The sequence below is a fragment of the Bombina bombina genome, chromosome 9, assembly GCF_027579735.1.
Source record: "Bombina bombina isolate aBomBom1 chromosome 9, aBomBom1.pri, whole genome shotgun sequence".
Classification (NCBI taxonomy): Eukaryota; Metazoa; Chordata; class Amphibia; order Anura; family Bombinatoridae; genus Bombina; species Bombina bombina.
In genome coordinates this window covers 188,001,218-188,017,963 of record NC_069507.1, presented here as the reverse complement: position 1 = coordinate 188,017,963, position 16,746 = coordinate 188,001,218, and the positions used below count along the sequence as shown (strand labels likewise).

Genomic DNA, 16,746 nt, shown 5'->3' with positions numbered 1-16,746 from the left:
TATTGCTGGAGGACAGAGAAACATTGGAAAACAATAGAATTATCTATTTCAAACATAGCGAATGTGTATTTTGTATTGCTTTTCATTTTAAAACCAGGTGCTGTAGACCATTTTACAACAATTGTATACCCGTTTTATAAACACTTAAGCACCGTATACGTATGATGCAATGTGGACGTTTGCTGGTGTTCTCAAAAAAAAAATTATAATAGCCGTGCTAGCAACAAATCAAATAGATTTATGTCCATCAATTTTTTTTTTATACCAATAGGATAATTGAAAAAAAATGCATTGGCTGCACTTTGCTATAGATGTGTATTCTTCGTTGCAATCGCTGTGTAATTTTTCTTTAGTGATTCAGACAGAGCATATAATTGTTTTTTTTATAAAAAAGTTTTCCCAATTGACGTCATTCTGATAGTATTCTTTGCGAAGGGATACCTAGATAGGTAGCAGTACAAATGTATAACACAGTTGAAAAACAGCAGCCATATATTGCTCCAGTCACATGGATACTCCTGCATCTCCCTGTCTGCTTTTTAACAAAGGATACCAAGAGAATTAAATACATTTGATAATAGAAGTAAATTCGATGTATTTTTTAATTTTACACTCTATCTGAATCTTGAAATAAGGTTTTGGGTTTTATGTCACTTAATGTACGAAGCTGTCATGCGCAGTAGAGACTGCACGAGGGCAAACACTCCTGGCCTTCAACAAACTGACCTGGGCTGGCTGCTGGCACCTAATCTGTGAAGGGGGCGGAGCTGACTGGCCGTGAAGGGGCGGAGCTGGACATGAAGGGGTTGTGTCTGAGTGACGGGGCCGGGCGTGAGCTGCAGTGGCTGTCTGAGTGTCTGCATGAGAGAGAGCGAGTAGGAGGCGAGATATAGAGCAAAAGAGAGGGGGAGACAGAGAGAAAGCAAAAGAGAGGGGGGGAGAGAGAAGAGATGGGGAGACAGAGTGAGAGAGAGATCAAAAGAAAGCGGGGGGAGAGAGAGAGGAAAAGAGAGGAGAGAGTGCAAAACAGAGAGAGAGCAAAAGAGAGGGGGAGACAGAGTCTGAGAGAGAGTGAATAAGAGAGGGGGGATAGAGAGAGCAAAAGAGAGGGGGGAGAGAGAGCGGCCAAAAGAGAAGGCGAGAAAGAGAGGGGGGAGAGCGAGCAAAAAAAATGGGAGAGAGCAAAACAGAAGGGGGGAGAGAGCGCAAAATAAAGGGGGAAGAGAGAGCGCAAAATAGGAGGAGGGGGGGAGAGAGGGGGGGAGAGAGCAAGGGGTGGGACAGCTGTACTTTAAAAAATGGCCCGTGTACACTGGCTTTAGGACTAGTAAATTATAAAAGCCCTGGGGTGTGACTATTGCTTTTAGCAAGTGCCTATATTTACATTCATTTTTAAAACCTCATTCAACACTTGTCTAAACAGTAATATTTATACAGATATGAAACACAATATTATTCTTTCATTTCATTCATCTTTCCGATACAATCTAATTTACGTTATTATTTGTCTTCATTCTCTTGATATCTTTTGTTGAAAAGCAGGGCGTATGCTTAGAAGCTGGCCTCTTTCTGGAATATATTGCAGAAGATTTGCAAGAACACTAGGTGGCAGCATTATTTCCTGCCATGTAGTGTTCCAGATGCCTACCTAGGTGTATCTTCAGCACAAAATATGGGAATGAAACAAATTGAACATTTTAAGTAAATTGGAAACTTTTTATTTGAAATGGTCTGCTCGGTCTGAATCACAAAAGAAAATGATTGGGTTTCCTATCCCTTTAATATATACCTACGGGGAAGACTGGAGTTCCAACTTGGACAGAGATATACAACAAAATCCATCATAGATATACCATGTACGAGTTAGCGTCACACACACTAGATAACAAAGAAACAGTCCAATCAGTATGGTATTACTGGATAAGCAAAGGTTCCTCAACCCCATGAGATAGCTGGAGAAAAGAGATCTAAGTGGCCATCAAACTACAGACAAACTAAACTCATTGATATACATACAATATAGACTAAGGAAGGATGTGTCGTCATCCCCCCCCCCTACCCTCACCTCTGATGTCCCCCTTTCAACTTTTTAATTTTCAATTCCAAGTTCCCCATCCCTATGTTTATTAAATAATGTATTTTAAGATATGGGATATCTCTGGGTACATGAGATCACCCTTAGTTAAAAAAGTTTCAGCAGGATGTATGTATGTAGAGTAATATAGTTACAAGAAGTAAGAAGAACCATCAATGTGGAGAATGCAGTTTAAAGATAATGGCAATATACAGTTTAAATGTTGACAATCTCCTGTTGAATCTACGATATCAATGCTCATGTATGGACAAAACTGTAAAGTGAAGATATTTAGGTAACCAGTAGACAATACATTGTTATTAATACCTGTACAGACTAGCTATCTGAAACTTGTGTGACTCTGTAAGCATGTAACAATGTATATCCCAATTTAGAGGACAACAGAAGAAAAGACAATGTTATATTTTTTTATTTATGTATTCTTGTTCTTCAAAAAAAAAAATATAAAACAATAAAAACTATTTAAACATAATATATACCTACGGAAAATAAATATTGAGAGCTGCATCCTGATGTGTAATCCTTTATAACCTTTTAAAGACTATTGACCCATTTTTGGGACAAAGTAATTGCAACAAAAATTTCATTTTAAAACCAAATAATTTATTCCTATTTGAAGAATTGTTAGGAAACAATAGTCAAACAATCCATAATGGATTAAAGATAGTTACTTTTTTTAATGTATATATTTCATTTTTTAATGTTACAACAATTGCACGTTAATTTAATAGCCATGCGTTGCTTTTATGTTCAGGACTTAAATGGTTAAGTTATGATTGCATAACAGCTAAAACGCTGTGGGTCATCTAAATGCTAGATGGGAATTAATTTCTCATCTATTGTCATTTGTTACTTTTGTTTACAGTAAAGACAATTACTAAGTTGTGATTAAGAGCTTAGAATATAAATAAGACTAATAAGACTAACATATATTTAACCATCACAAGGCCGTTATATAAACCATACTATTTTTTCTACATATATACTTATTATTTAAGTATTAGTCGTAAAGGCACATTTCCAACCTTAAAGGGACATACAATCATAATTTAAGAAAATGGGTGCTTGCCCTTCCTTAATTTCAGTGCCAGTTATACCCATGTCAGGTCTTGGTTGGTTATGAGGGCAGTGAAAAGTAGCAGCGTCTTTGTCACTTCAAACAATGCAGTTTAAAATGAAAAAGTATGGTGCTGCCAAGTAAGCTTTTCAAGTCCTGATAAACACAATATTTAGTTTAGCTGAATAAGTAATTCATCTACATTGATAAATTTGGATGTTTTTACATTTTGTAAGGAGCAAGATACTATAAAATGTCTTTGTTTCTCCCACAGAGAATGTTTCAAAATGTACTACAGTGCTTTACGTTTTAATAGATGTTCCTGTGCTGAATATAACTTTGTGTGAGTTGTCCTCATCAGCCAATAAGCAGTAGTGTCCTGAGACCCAGTTGTGCACTTTTTGTTAGTTTCATGTGAATTTTAAACAGCTTTATTTATCATGCAAAAAAAAAATGTGCTGCTGATTGTTCAAGTATATGACATAATTTTTGTGAGCATTGTGTCAGTTTAAGAAACTATCAACCTTTTATATTTAAAGGTAAATAAAAGTCAAAATGAAAAGGGGTTAAACACGGGGTCAATGCACTACTGGGAGCTAGCTGAACAAGAAAGCAATAGTACAATACAATGCTCTGTGTTTAACCCCCCTACAAAGCTAGTTACCTCCAGAGCAGTAATACACTGATGAGACCTAGCTGAGCGCATCTGGACAAGAGGCACATGCGCATAGCCACCCATCAGCAGCTAGTTCCCAGTAGTGAATTGTTGCTCCTGAGCATACCTAGATATGCTTTTCAATCAAGGATATCAAAGGAACAAAGTAAATTTACTAAAAGACATAAATAGAAAACTCTTAAAATGCCCTGCTCTATCCAAACCATGAAAGTTTCATTTAGACTTTCATAGCCCTTTAAATGGCCTTCTCTCTAATAGTTTTTGGTACAGATATTTTTTAGAATCATAGTTATTGGACATCATAATTTTTTGTATATAACCCTTGTTATATGTTAAAGGGACAGGGAGGTCAAAATATGCATGAGTCCATTTTGCTTTAAAATAGAAGCATTTTTGCAAATTACTTTCATTACCAAAAATGCTTCTAGTAAAGGTTTACTGTGTTTGCAGCGGCATACGCACGTATGCTGTGAGGGCTGTGCCCCGTAATTAAACACCACACCTCAGAGAGTCAGCAGTGGCTTATATGACACAAATGAAGTCTTCACAGACACAATTCACACCACTGCCGGCTCTCTGAGCTTGTCTACTGGGGCACGGGCCCTCACAGCATATGTGTGTATGCCCCCTGAAAACCAGTAATAACGCTTACTAGAAGCATTCTTGCTAATGGAAGTTTATTGCAAAAAGCTTATACTGAAACTTGAAATGAACCCACGTAGATTTCAGTTTTGACATTTATCCCTTTAAGTCAAATCTGAAGTAGAAATCACAGCTTAAGTAAGGATGAATGGACGTTACAGATGTCAAACCACTGCTCTGATGTTTTTCTTTTGGGAAGCAGCCCATTGTAGGGAAGAGATGGATTTTGTCTCCTGTCTTTATCATTTGCCACTTTCCAGAATTCTTTCCCTTTAAACAGAAAGAGAGAACTGTGCGTGTACGAGTAATAGGCAGCGTTTATGTTTCCCTTAGGGTGGTTATTCGCTGCAACCGCTGGGAAAACGTCTACAATCCTTTTGGGAAAGTTTAGCACAACTCTGTCCCTGTGGACATCATAAGCATAAACCTAGGAGAAAAATGACATTTGATGAGAAAGGATTCACCTGCATATTAGTTTCCATAAAAGCCAATGCTACAAATAAAACTAATGTACTGTTATGCATTAAAAAAAACATTCAGATCACTTGATTTGTATGCAAAAAATAATGTGACAAACTACTATTCCAAATGCTCCATTCAGTATGTTACACATTTGAGTCTGTTAAAGGGACAGAAGTGTAGAAGGAAAATGTGTTAAACAAGCAACAGTGCAATAATTAAATGTATAGTTAAAGGGACAGTCTAGGCCAAAATAAACTTTTATGATTCAGATAGGGCATGTCATTTTAAACAATTTTCAAATGTACTTTTATCACCAATTTTTCTTTGTTCTCTTGGTATTCTTAGTTGAAAGCTTAACTTAGGAGGTTCATATGCTAATTTCTTAGACTTTGAAGGCCACCTCTTTTCAGAATGCATTTTAACAGTTTTTCACAGTGTTAGTTCACGTATTTCATATAGATAACACTGTGCTCATGCACGTGAAGTTATCTGGGAGCAGGCACTGATTGGCTAAACTGCAAGTCTGTCAAAAGAACTGAAATAAAGGGGAAGTTTGCAGAGGCTTAGGTACAAGATAATCACAGAGGTTAAACGTATATAAATATAACTGTGTTGGTTGTGCAAAACTGGAGAATGGATAATAAAGGGATTATCTATCTTTTAAAACAATAAAAATTCTGGTGTAGACTATACCTTTAAAGTAATCTCCAGAGCAGTAGGGCTCTACTGTGAGCTAGCTGAACACATCTTGTGAGCCATTGACAAGAGGCACATGGTGTGTATGGCCACCAATCACCGGCTAACTCCCAGTAGTGCATTGCTGTTCCTGAGCCTACCTAGGTATGCTACTAAATTTATTAATAAAAATAAACTGAAAAGTCTCTTAAAATTCCATCTATCTGAATCATGAAAGTTCCATTTGACTTAATGCCCCTTTAAACCTTAGAAAGGATATAAAAGATCAAAAAGAAAGCCATCTAATGTGCTATAATATTTTATTGTTGCACTATTGCTGGTATAAAACTCTTTACTGGTGTTATGCTTCTGATCTGGAGCTGAACACAGTCGGTGTAGGATGGCTACGCACAAATGCTCAGTAGTGCATTGCCAGTGCAGAACTGACTTCATGTACTAACCCCTTTGGGTGATTAAAGGGACATGAAACCTAAAAATGTTTAGACAAAGAATACAATTTTAAAGTTTCCAATTTACTTCTATTATTAAATTTGCTTTGTTCTTTGTAAAAAAAAAAAAAAAGATACCTAGGTAGGTAACGTGCACATTCCAGAAGCACTGCACGACAGGAAGTGGCGCAGCCATCTAGTGCTCTTGCTAATGTATAACATTGTTACAAAACTGCTCCCAAATAGTGCTGCAGGCACGTGCACACTCCTGAGCTTACATCCCTGCTTTTCAACAAAGGACAACAAGAAAACAGAAAAAAAATAATAGAAGTGAATTGGAAAGTTGTTTAAAATTGTATGTTCTATCTGAATCATGAAAGGAAAAATTGGGGTTTTATGTCCCTTTAAAGGGACAGTCTACACCAGAATTTTTCTGGATTCTTTCACCACCCTGCCATTTTCGGAATCCACCTGGGAGCAGTGGATTCTTTTGGCTGCGCACTCAACTGGCGACAGCGCCGGACAAGTTACAAACGCGATTATAGTATAGATGTGCATATTTATAAGCTATTCTATAGAAACAATCATTTTGTTATTTACTAAATGCCAGTTAAAGAGACATTTTCTTTCTTATAAAAGATGACATTGGCAATTATATTACAGGTTTTTCATGTATGAAACTTTTCTTGAATAAAAATAATAAATACAATTTGGAGGAGGCATAGCCCTCTCCACCAATAGGGTAAGGGGAGTAGTTCTTAATGGCTAATGACCACTCACCTGCAAACCTTTGAAGAAGTAAATATACTGGGTTCTTCTATCAAAAAAGGCCGTGTCAATTGGACTTGGAATTCCAGGAAAGCCCTCAGATATTAACCTGGGGTAAGTCTTTCCCTCTGTGTCCTCTGCATATGCTCTGTCGTTTTCACTGTCGTAATGCCAGAATTGCGTCCCTTTTGAAGCAAGAATAGGGTTAGATTTCTTTAAATAATGCCACCAGGGCCAATCACATCGCACAAAGGTACAATAGGGCGGTTATAAGGTGATACTACTAATACTAATCATAGTGACAAGATGACAGAAGAAAACAAATACTCAGACACTTCCCAAACTTCTTGTTCAGCTTCCAGCCCTTTTGCTGTTGCTTATAAGTTTCTTGTGCTTCAGGAAGGAGAAAGCCCTCAGCCTGGTTGGTACGCTGCCAACTAGTTATAAAGTTAAAGGGAAATTAAACCCCAACATTTTCTTTCATGATTTAGGTAGAGAATACAATTTTAACCCCTTAATGACCACAGCAGTTTTCCATTTTCTGTCCGTTTGGGACCAAGGCTATTTTTACATTTTTGCAGTGTTTGTGGTTAGCTGTAATTTTCCTCTTACTCATTTACTGTACCCACACATATTATATCCCGTTTTTGTCACCAAAAAATGGGAAAAAACACACTTTTTCTAACTTTGACCCCCAAAATCTTTTACACATCTACAACCACCAAAAAACACACATGCTAAATAGTTTCTAAATTTTGTTCTGAGTTTAGAAATACTCAATGTTTACATGATCTTTGCTTTTTTTGTAAGTTATAGGGCAATAAGTACAAGTAGCACTTTGCTATTTCCAAACCACTTTTTTTCAAAATTAGCGCTAGTTAGATTGGGACACTGATATCCTTCAGGAATCCCTTAATATCCCTTGACATGTATATATATTTTTTTTAGAAGACATCCCAAAGTATTGATCTAGGCCCATTTTGGTATATTTCATGCCACCATTTCACCGCCAAATGCGATCAAATAAAAAAAATTGTTCACCTTTTTACAATTTTTTTTCACAAACTTTAGGTTTCTCACTAAAAAATTTATTTTTTTCGGTAGTATAGCTTCCCCCCCAAAGACCAACCCCCCACCCCCTCCAAGATTCCTTAGATCTTTTGTATTTTAATCCCCCCCCCCTCCCACTTTTCTTACAAAAGTTTTCTGTAGTGTAGCGGTTCCCACCCGCTCCCGCCCCGTGCACGGCCCCGCCCCCCATGCATCAGGATCGCTTCCACCGCTTTCAGAGACCGACGACATGCAGGGTACTTACTCGGTCGTTAACGATATTTTTTGGGAGGACGTACCCTGCACGTCGTCGGTCATTAAGGGGTTATACAACATTCCAATATACTTTCATTATCATATTTGCTTCATTCTTTAGATATACTTTGTTAAAGAAATAGCAATACACATGGGTGAGCCAATCACATGAGACATCTATATGCAGCCACCAATCAGCAGCTACTGAGCCTATCTAGATATGCTTGTCAACAAAGAATATCAAATGAATAAAGCAAATTAGGTAATAGAAGTAAATTAGAAACTTGTTTAAAATTGCATGCTCTTTCTAATTCATGAACGAAAATGTTTGGGTCTCATGTCCCTTTAAATGCGTTTGGTGTAAGGAGACGCTAGTAGTTATACCTAAGCCACGTTCTCAAAAATCACACTCCTTCCAAGTGTGATGATAATTGTGTGAATCAAAAGAAAAGATTTGAACGGGTGCTAAAAAAGCTAAGGTAGTTTTCTATTCTTTATCTAAGAAACAGATATTTGGGTGTGTTAGTCACAAGAGTATGAGTGCGTTGTCTCTATGGTTTTAAGGATATGTGAATATATCAAATTATATATATACAAAATAGTGTTATGAGGTTGAAGGTTCTTAGTTCATATATACATATATATGGTGTGTGAATCAATCGATATCTCAATGCGATTATAATGTAATAAATTAAAGGTTCTTAGTTCATATATATATATATATATATATATATATATATATATATATATATATATATATATATATATATATAAAAATAACTCATTGTGTAGTTCATTAACAAATCTAGACAGGCCCAGAGGCTTGTTTTTCCACAGAAAACCTCTGAATTACATAGTTTCCAATGCAGCAAAGGATTCTGGGTAAGATATGCAAATTAAGTACACAATGACACACCTTTTTACTTCAGTCTGCTTTTCAGCAGGTTCCCTTTACGCCAAAGTATCGCTGTTCACACAGCTTATAAACTTAGCTAGGGTTAGTGCAGTGATTCATAACCATCCCAGGACAGACTGTTTCGTGGTTTTTGCCATTCATCAGCTGGGAGCAGTTGATTCCAGGCAGAATACAACAACATTTTAAATAAGGGGGAGATAAAAGGCAAGTTTAAAATCCTCCACTACGTACAAAATATAGAAAAAATAACTCATTGTGTAGTTCATTAACAAATCTAGACAGGCCCAGAGGCTTGTTTTCCCACAGAAAACCTCTGAATTACATTGTTTCCAATGCAGCAAAGGATTCTGGGTAAGATATTCAAATTAAGTACACAATGACACACCTTTTTACTTCAGTCTGCTTTTCAGCAGGTTCCTTTTACGCCAAAGTATCGCTGTTCACACAGCTTATAAACTTAGCTAGGGTTAGTGCAGTGATTCATAACCATCCCAGGACAGACTGTTTTGTGGTTTTTGCCACTCATCAGCTGGGAGAAGGTTAGAATCACTGCTGGGTGAAGTTGATTCCAGGCAGAATACAACAACATTTTGAATGTTGTTATATATATATATCTGTGAATCAATAAATATTGGTATGCAAATAAAATCTAATAAAATTTTATGGGCTCTACTGATTCTTTAAAGTGACATAAAAGTCTAAAAAAAGAAATTCTCTAATTTGTTAGAACAATTTCATTGTTACCCTATTACCTCTATATAACTATGTGTTTAAAGGGACACTAAACCCAAATTGTTTCTTTCATGATTCAGATAGAGCATGCAATTATAAGCAACTTTCTAATTTACTCCTATTATCAATTATTCTATCTTTATTTAAAAAGCAGAAATGTGATGCATAGGAGCCGGCCCATTTTTGGTTGAGAACCTGGGTTATGCTTGCTTATTGGTGGGTAAATGTAATCCTCCAATAAGCAAGCGCTATCCATGGTGCTGAACCTAAAATGGGCTGGCTGCTAAGATTTACATTTCTGCTTTTAAAATAAAGATAGCAAGAGAACGAAGAAAAATTGATAATAGGAGTAAATTAGAAAGTTGCTTAAAATGTCATGCTCTATCTGAATTATGAAATAAAAAATTGGGTTCAGTGTCCCTTTAACTGCTAACAAAGGGTTTAAACTCATTATTAAAGTCAGCTCCAGAGCAGCTATCCTGGTGATTGGAGGGTACACACATATGCCTCTTTTGTGATACAGGCAGAGCATAACATTATACTAGAGTTTCCAATTTACTTCTATTATCAAATTTGCTTCATTCTCCTGGTATTCTTTGTTGAATAGATACCTAGATAGATGTCTTGAACACTACATTCCAGGAAATAGTGCTGCTATCTAGTGCTTTTGCAAATGGATAACATTTTTGCAAAACTGCTGCCTTATTGTGCATTGACACGTGCAAGCTCCTGTGCTTACGTCCCTGCTTTTCAACAAAAGATACCAAGAGAATGACAAAAAATAATCGTAGAATTAAATTAGAAAGATGTTTAAAATTGCATGCTCTATCTGAATCATGAAATAAACATTTTGGGTTTCATGTCCCCCCCCACCCAAACAGAACATTCTATGATCTGAGATTTCATCACAGAAAATGCTGGATGTCTGCAGAAAGAACAGGGCAGCCAGATCGAAGCGCTGTTTGAAGAGAACAGTCAAACACCAAGCAGTGCTGCATTAATTTATGACTGGTTCTAAGGGATTTTTTTAGCCCCGCCCCCTAACCTTTCTTGGTATGCAAATCTGTGACTCCTAAATGTAAAAGGTTCTTGTGAGCAATGCACCTTTTTTATTACCTTAGAATTAGGTCATGTTAGGCCAACAGCAATGGAAACAAATTTATTCAAGAAACATTTAAAAACTCAACAAAAAAAAATATTTTTTCTCTGCAGCTAATATGCAAAGCAATTTTCAGCTGTTGCAATTTATTATAAACTAGTTGGTAAAATACATTTTAAAAAAATAGAACTACAGAAAAAAATAAACAAATTAGCAAAAATTAAAAAATTAAACCTAATCCCTATGAAAATAAAAAAGCCCCCCCAAAATAAAAACACCCCCTAATCTAATGCTGAACTACCAATAGCCCTTAAAAGGGGCTTTTTGTAGGGCATTGCCCTAAGTTAAACAGCTCTTTTGCAGTTACAAAAAAATTCTAAGTCCCCCTAACAGTAAAACCCACCAAACCCCCCAAAATAAAAAAAACTAACACTAAAAAACCTAAACTATCCATTGCCCTGAAAAGGACATTTGTATGGGCATTGCCCTTAAAAGGGTATTCAGCTCTTTTGCTGCCCATCCCTATTCTAAAAAGAAAAAAAAAAAAAAAGGAAAAAAAAACTAACACTTAAAGGGACACTCAATCAAATAAACTTTAATTATTCAGATAAAACATGCCATTTTAAACAACTTTCCAATTTACTTCCATTAACAAAATGTGCACAGTCTTTTTATATTTATACTTTTTGAGTCACCAGCTCCCACTGAGCATGTGCAAGAATAAGTGTGTATGCATTTGTGAATGGCTGATGGCTGTAACATGGTACGTGTATGCATTTGTGATTGGCTGATGGCTGTCACATGGTACAATGGGAGGGGAAAAAGACATAAATTGTCAGAAAAAAAAATCTACTACTCATTTGAAGTTCAGACTAAGTGCTTTTGCCTTGTCTTGTTATCTTGCATTTGTTGATTATGCAAATCTACTGTGTTGACTGGTCCTTTAAGCCCCAAATCTTTCTTCATCCAGGACAGCGGAACTGAAGACCGGTGACGGTTTAAATCAGCCAAAAGGATTTCAGTATCTCTCATCCTATTGGCTGATTTGAATTTGAAGAATCAGATCAGCCAATAGGAATTCAAGGGACGCCATCTTTAATCACGTACCTTGAATTCACTATTAAGTGTATGGCGGCGATCAGAAGAAGAGGATCCTCCACGATCCATGGTCGCCGGTCTTCAGTTCCGCTGTCCTGGATGAAGAAAGAAGAGGTCCCCGCTTGGAAGAAGATGTCAGCTGCTTGGAAGAAGACTTCACCGCATGAAAGAGGACCTTGTCCACCGGACTTCAGGGCCTGTGAGTATCTATTTGGGGCTTCAGTGTTAGTTTTTAGATTAGGGATGGGCAGTAAAAGAGTTGAATGCCCTTTTAAGGGCAATGCCCATACAAATGCCCTTTTCAGGGCAATGAATAGTTTAGGTTTTTTAGTGTTAGATTTTTTATTTTGGGGGGTTTGGTGGGTGGGGCTTTTACTGTTAGGGGGTCTTAGTATGTTTAATTCTTAAAAGAGCTGTTAAACTTAGGGCAATGCCCTACAAAAGGCCCTTTTAAGGGCTATTGGTAGTTTATTCTTAGATTAGGGGGTGTTTTTATTTTTCGGGGGGCTTTTTTATTTTCATAGAGATTAGGTTTTAAACTTTGGTAATTCGTTTTTTTTATTTTCTGTAATGTTAGCTTTTTTTATTTTTTGTAACTTTAGTATTTTTTAGTTTAGGTAATTTGGGTTAATTTAGGGGGTGTTAGGTTAGGGGGCTTAGTAATTGCATTAGTTAAATGCGTTGTGGGTTTTGGCGGTTTAAGGAGTTAATAGGTCAATTAGGTTTATTGCGATGTGGGGGGTTTTTGGTTTAGGGGTTAATTAGGTTTATTGCGATGTGGGGGTTTAGGGGTTAATAGGGTAATTAGGTTAATTGCGATGTGGGGGTTTTGCGGTTTAGGGGCTAATAGGGTAATTAGGTTTATTGTGATGTGGGGTTTTGCGGTTTAGGGGTTAATAGTTTAATTAGGTTTATTGTGATGTGGGTGGTTGGGAATTAAGGGGTTAATTACTTTATTATTTTGCTATGTGTGGGTTTGCGGTGTAGGTGTTAATACTTTGTGTGGGAGATTCGTTTTTTTTTTTTGTTATACTTCGTGCGGGCAGTGTTTTTTTTGTTTATTTTGTAATGCTCCGTTTGCCTTCACTGCATCCCGGTGGAGTCCGAAAATCGCCCATTCGCTATTAGTCTCAACAACTGAAGTGTCCGACACTACTCTGCGCTGAAGATCGTCACCTCTCCCCTGCTGAAGTTTGTTGAGTACAACTAAGTGCGCAGGAAACAGCCGCCATGACCTTTATCTCACTGCATATTACAGATATTATGGCGCACATCATAAATGCTATATCTGAGATCCTCGCACCATTATTTGATACTATACAGCAGAAACCGGAGAATACTCTGAAGAATATTGGAATTAACAGGGGACTATTGCACCCACATGACGCTATTGAAAGCTTAATAAGGTTGTCGGAATGTGCCCTGGCAATATTAGAATCTGACGGCTAGATTTAGAGTTTTGTCGGTAACAACCCGCGTAGCTAACACTGGCTTTTTTCCCCCCGCACCATTTAAATACCGCTGGTATTTAGAGTTCACAGAATGGCTGCGTTAGGCTCCAAAAAGGGAGCGTAGAGGATAATTTACCGCCACTGCAACTCTCAATACCAGCGGTGCTTACGGACGCGGCCAGCTTCAAAAACGTGCTCGTGCACGATTCCCCCATAGGAAACAATGGGGCTGTTTGAGCTGAAAAAAAACCTAACACATGCAAAAAAGCAGCGTTCAGCTCCTAAAGCAGCCCCATTGTTTCCTATGGGGAAACACTTCCTAAGTCTGCACCTAACACCCTAACATGTACCCCGAGTCTAAACACCCCTAACCTTACACTTATTAACCCCTAATCTGTCGCCCCCCGCTATCGCTGACACCTGCATATTTTTTTTAACGCCCTAATCTGCCGCTCCGTACACCGCCGCAACCTACATTATACCTATGTACCCCTAATCTGCTGCCCATAACACCGCCGACCCCTATATTATATTTATTAACCCCTAATCTGCCCCCCACAACGCCACCGCCAGCTACCTACAATAATCAATCCCTAATCTGCCGACCGGACCTCACCGCTACTATAATAAATGTATTAACCCCTAAACCGCCTCACTCCTGCCTCAAAAAGCCTATAATAAATAGTATTAACCCCTAATCTGCCCTCCCTAACATCGCTGACACCTAACTTCAAGTATTAACCCCTAATCTGCCGACCGGACCTCACCGCTACTCTAATAAATTTATTAACCCCTAAAGCTAAGTCTAACCCTAACACCCCCCTAAGTTAAATATAATTTAAATCTAACTAAATAAATTAACTCTTATTAAATAAATTATTCCTATTTAAACCTAAATACTTACCTGTAAAATAAACCCTAATATAGTTACAATATAACAAATAATTACATTGTAGCTATTTTAGGATTTATATTTATTTTACAGGTAACTTTGTAATTATTTTAACCAGGTACAATAGCTATTAAATAGTTAATAACTATTTAATAGCTACCTAGTTAAAATAATTACAAAATTACCTGTAAAATAAATCCTAACCTAAGTTACAATTAAACCTAACACTACACTATCATTAAATTAATTAAATAAAATACCTACAATTATCTACAATTAAACCTAACACTACACTATCAATAAATTAATTACATAAAATACCTACAAATAAATACAATTAAATAAACTAACTAAAGTACAAAAAATAAAAAAGAACTAAGTTACAAAAAATAAAAAAATAATTTACAAACATTAGAAAAAGATTACAACAATTTTAAGCTAATTACACCTACTCTAAGCCCCCTAATAAAATAACAAAGCCCCCCAAAATAAAAAAATGCCCTACCCTATTCTAAAATAAAAATTGTAAAGCTCTTTTACCTTACCAGCCCTTAAAAGGGCCTTTTGCACGGCATGCCCCAAAGAAAACAGCTCTTTTGCATGTAAAAAAAACATACAATACCCCCCCAACATTACAACCCACCACCCACATACCCCTAATCTAACCCAAACCCCCCTTAAATAAACCTAACACTAAGCCCCTGAAGATCATCCTACCTCATCTTCACCACGCCGGGTATCACCGATCGGTCCAGGCTCCAAAGTCTTCATCCAAGCCCAAGCGGGGGCTGAAGAGGGCATCCAAGCGGTAGCTGAAGAGGTCCATGATCTGGCTGAAGTCTTCATCCAAGCGGGAGCTGAAGAGGTCCATGATCCGGCTGAAGTCTTCTATCAAGCGGCATCTTCAATCTTCTTTCTTCCGGATCCATCTTCATCCCGCCGACGCGGAACATCCTTCTTCACCGACGACTTCCCGACGAATGACGGTTCCTTTAAGGGACGTCATCCAAGATGGCGTCCCTCGAATTCCGATTGGCTGATAGGATTCTATCAGCCAATCGGAATTAAGGTAGGAATATTCTGATTGGCAGATGGAATCAGCCAATCAGATTCAAGTTCAATCCGATTGGCTGATCCAATCAGCCAATCAGATTGAGCTCGCATTCTATTGGCTGTTTCGATCAGCCAATAGAATGCAAGCTCATCTTGGATGACGTCCCTTAAAGGAACCGTCATTCGTCGGGAAGTCGTCGGTGAAGAAGGATGTTCCGCGTCGTCGGGATGAAGATGGATCCGGAAGAAAGAAGATTGAAGATGCCGCTTGATAGAAGACTTCAGCCGGATCATGGACCTCTTCAGCTCCCGCTTGGATGAAGACTTCAGCCGGATCATGGACCTCTTCAGCTCCCGCTTGGATGAAGACTTCAGCCGGATCATGGACCTCTTCAGCCCCCGCTTGGGCCAAGACTTCAGCCGGATCATGGACCTCTTCAGCCCCCGCTTGGGCTTGGATGAAGACTTCGGAGCCTGAACCGATCGGTGATACCCGGCGTGGTGAAGATAAGGTAGGATGATCTTCAGGGGCTTAGTGTTAGGTTTATTTAAGGGGGGTTTGGGTTAGATTAGGGGTATGTGGGTGGTGGGTTGTAATGTTTGGGGGGTTATTGTATGTTTTTTTTTTTTACAGGCAAAAGAGCTGTTTTCTCTGGGGCATGCCCCGCAAAAGGCCCTTTTAAGGGCTGGTAAGGTAAAAGAGCTTTTCTATTTTAATTTTAGAATAGGGTAGGGCATTTTTTTATTTTGGGGGGCTTTGTTATTTTATTAGGGGGCTTAGAGTAGGTGTAATTAGCTTAAAATTGTTGTAATCTTTTTCTAATGTTTGTAAATTATTTTTTTATTTTTTGTAACTTAGTTCTTTTTTTATTTTTTGTACTTTAGTTAGTTTATTTAATTGTATTTATTTGTAGGTATTTTATGTAATTAATTTATTGATAGTGTAGTGTTAGGTTTAATTTTAACTTAGGTTATGATTTATTTTACAGGTAATTTTGTAATTATTTTAACTAGGTAGCTATTAAATAGTTATTAACTATTTAATAGCTATTGTACCTGGTTAAAATAAATACAAAGTTGCCTGTAAAATAAATATTAATCCTAAAATAGCTACAATATACTTATAATTTATATTGTAGCTATATTAGGGTTTATTTTACAGGTAAGTATTTAGCTTTAATTAGGATTAATTTATTTAATAAGAGTTAATTTATTTCGTAAAATAAAAATTATATTTAACTTAGGGGGGTGTTGGTGTTAGGGTTAGACTTAGCTTTAGGGGTTAATAAATTTAATAGAGTAGCGGTGAGGTCCGGTCGGCAGATTAGGGGTTAATACTTGAAGTTAGGTGTTGGTGATGTTAGGGAGGGCAGATT

The 16,746-nt window shown here is 37.3% G+C and overlaps 1 protein-coding gene across 1 annotated transcript in view; it reads right to left on the bottom strand.

The window, feature by feature from the left end:
• Window positions 1-4,597: 4,597 nt before the first annotated feature.
• Window positions 4,598-16,746, bottom strand: part of MMP21 (matrix metallopeptidase 21) — a 72,714-nt gene continuing 60,565 nt past the window's right edge. Inside the window, exons 6-7 of the mRNA XM_053692968.1 lie at window positions 6,837-7,009; window positions 4,598-4,897 (exon numbers count right to left, since the gene is read on the bottom strand). Coding sequence (XP_053548943.1) covers window positions 4,598-4,897; window positions 6,837-7,009 — 473 coding nt within the window. The remainder of the gene's footprint in view (window positions 4,898-6,836; window positions 7,010-16,746) is intronic.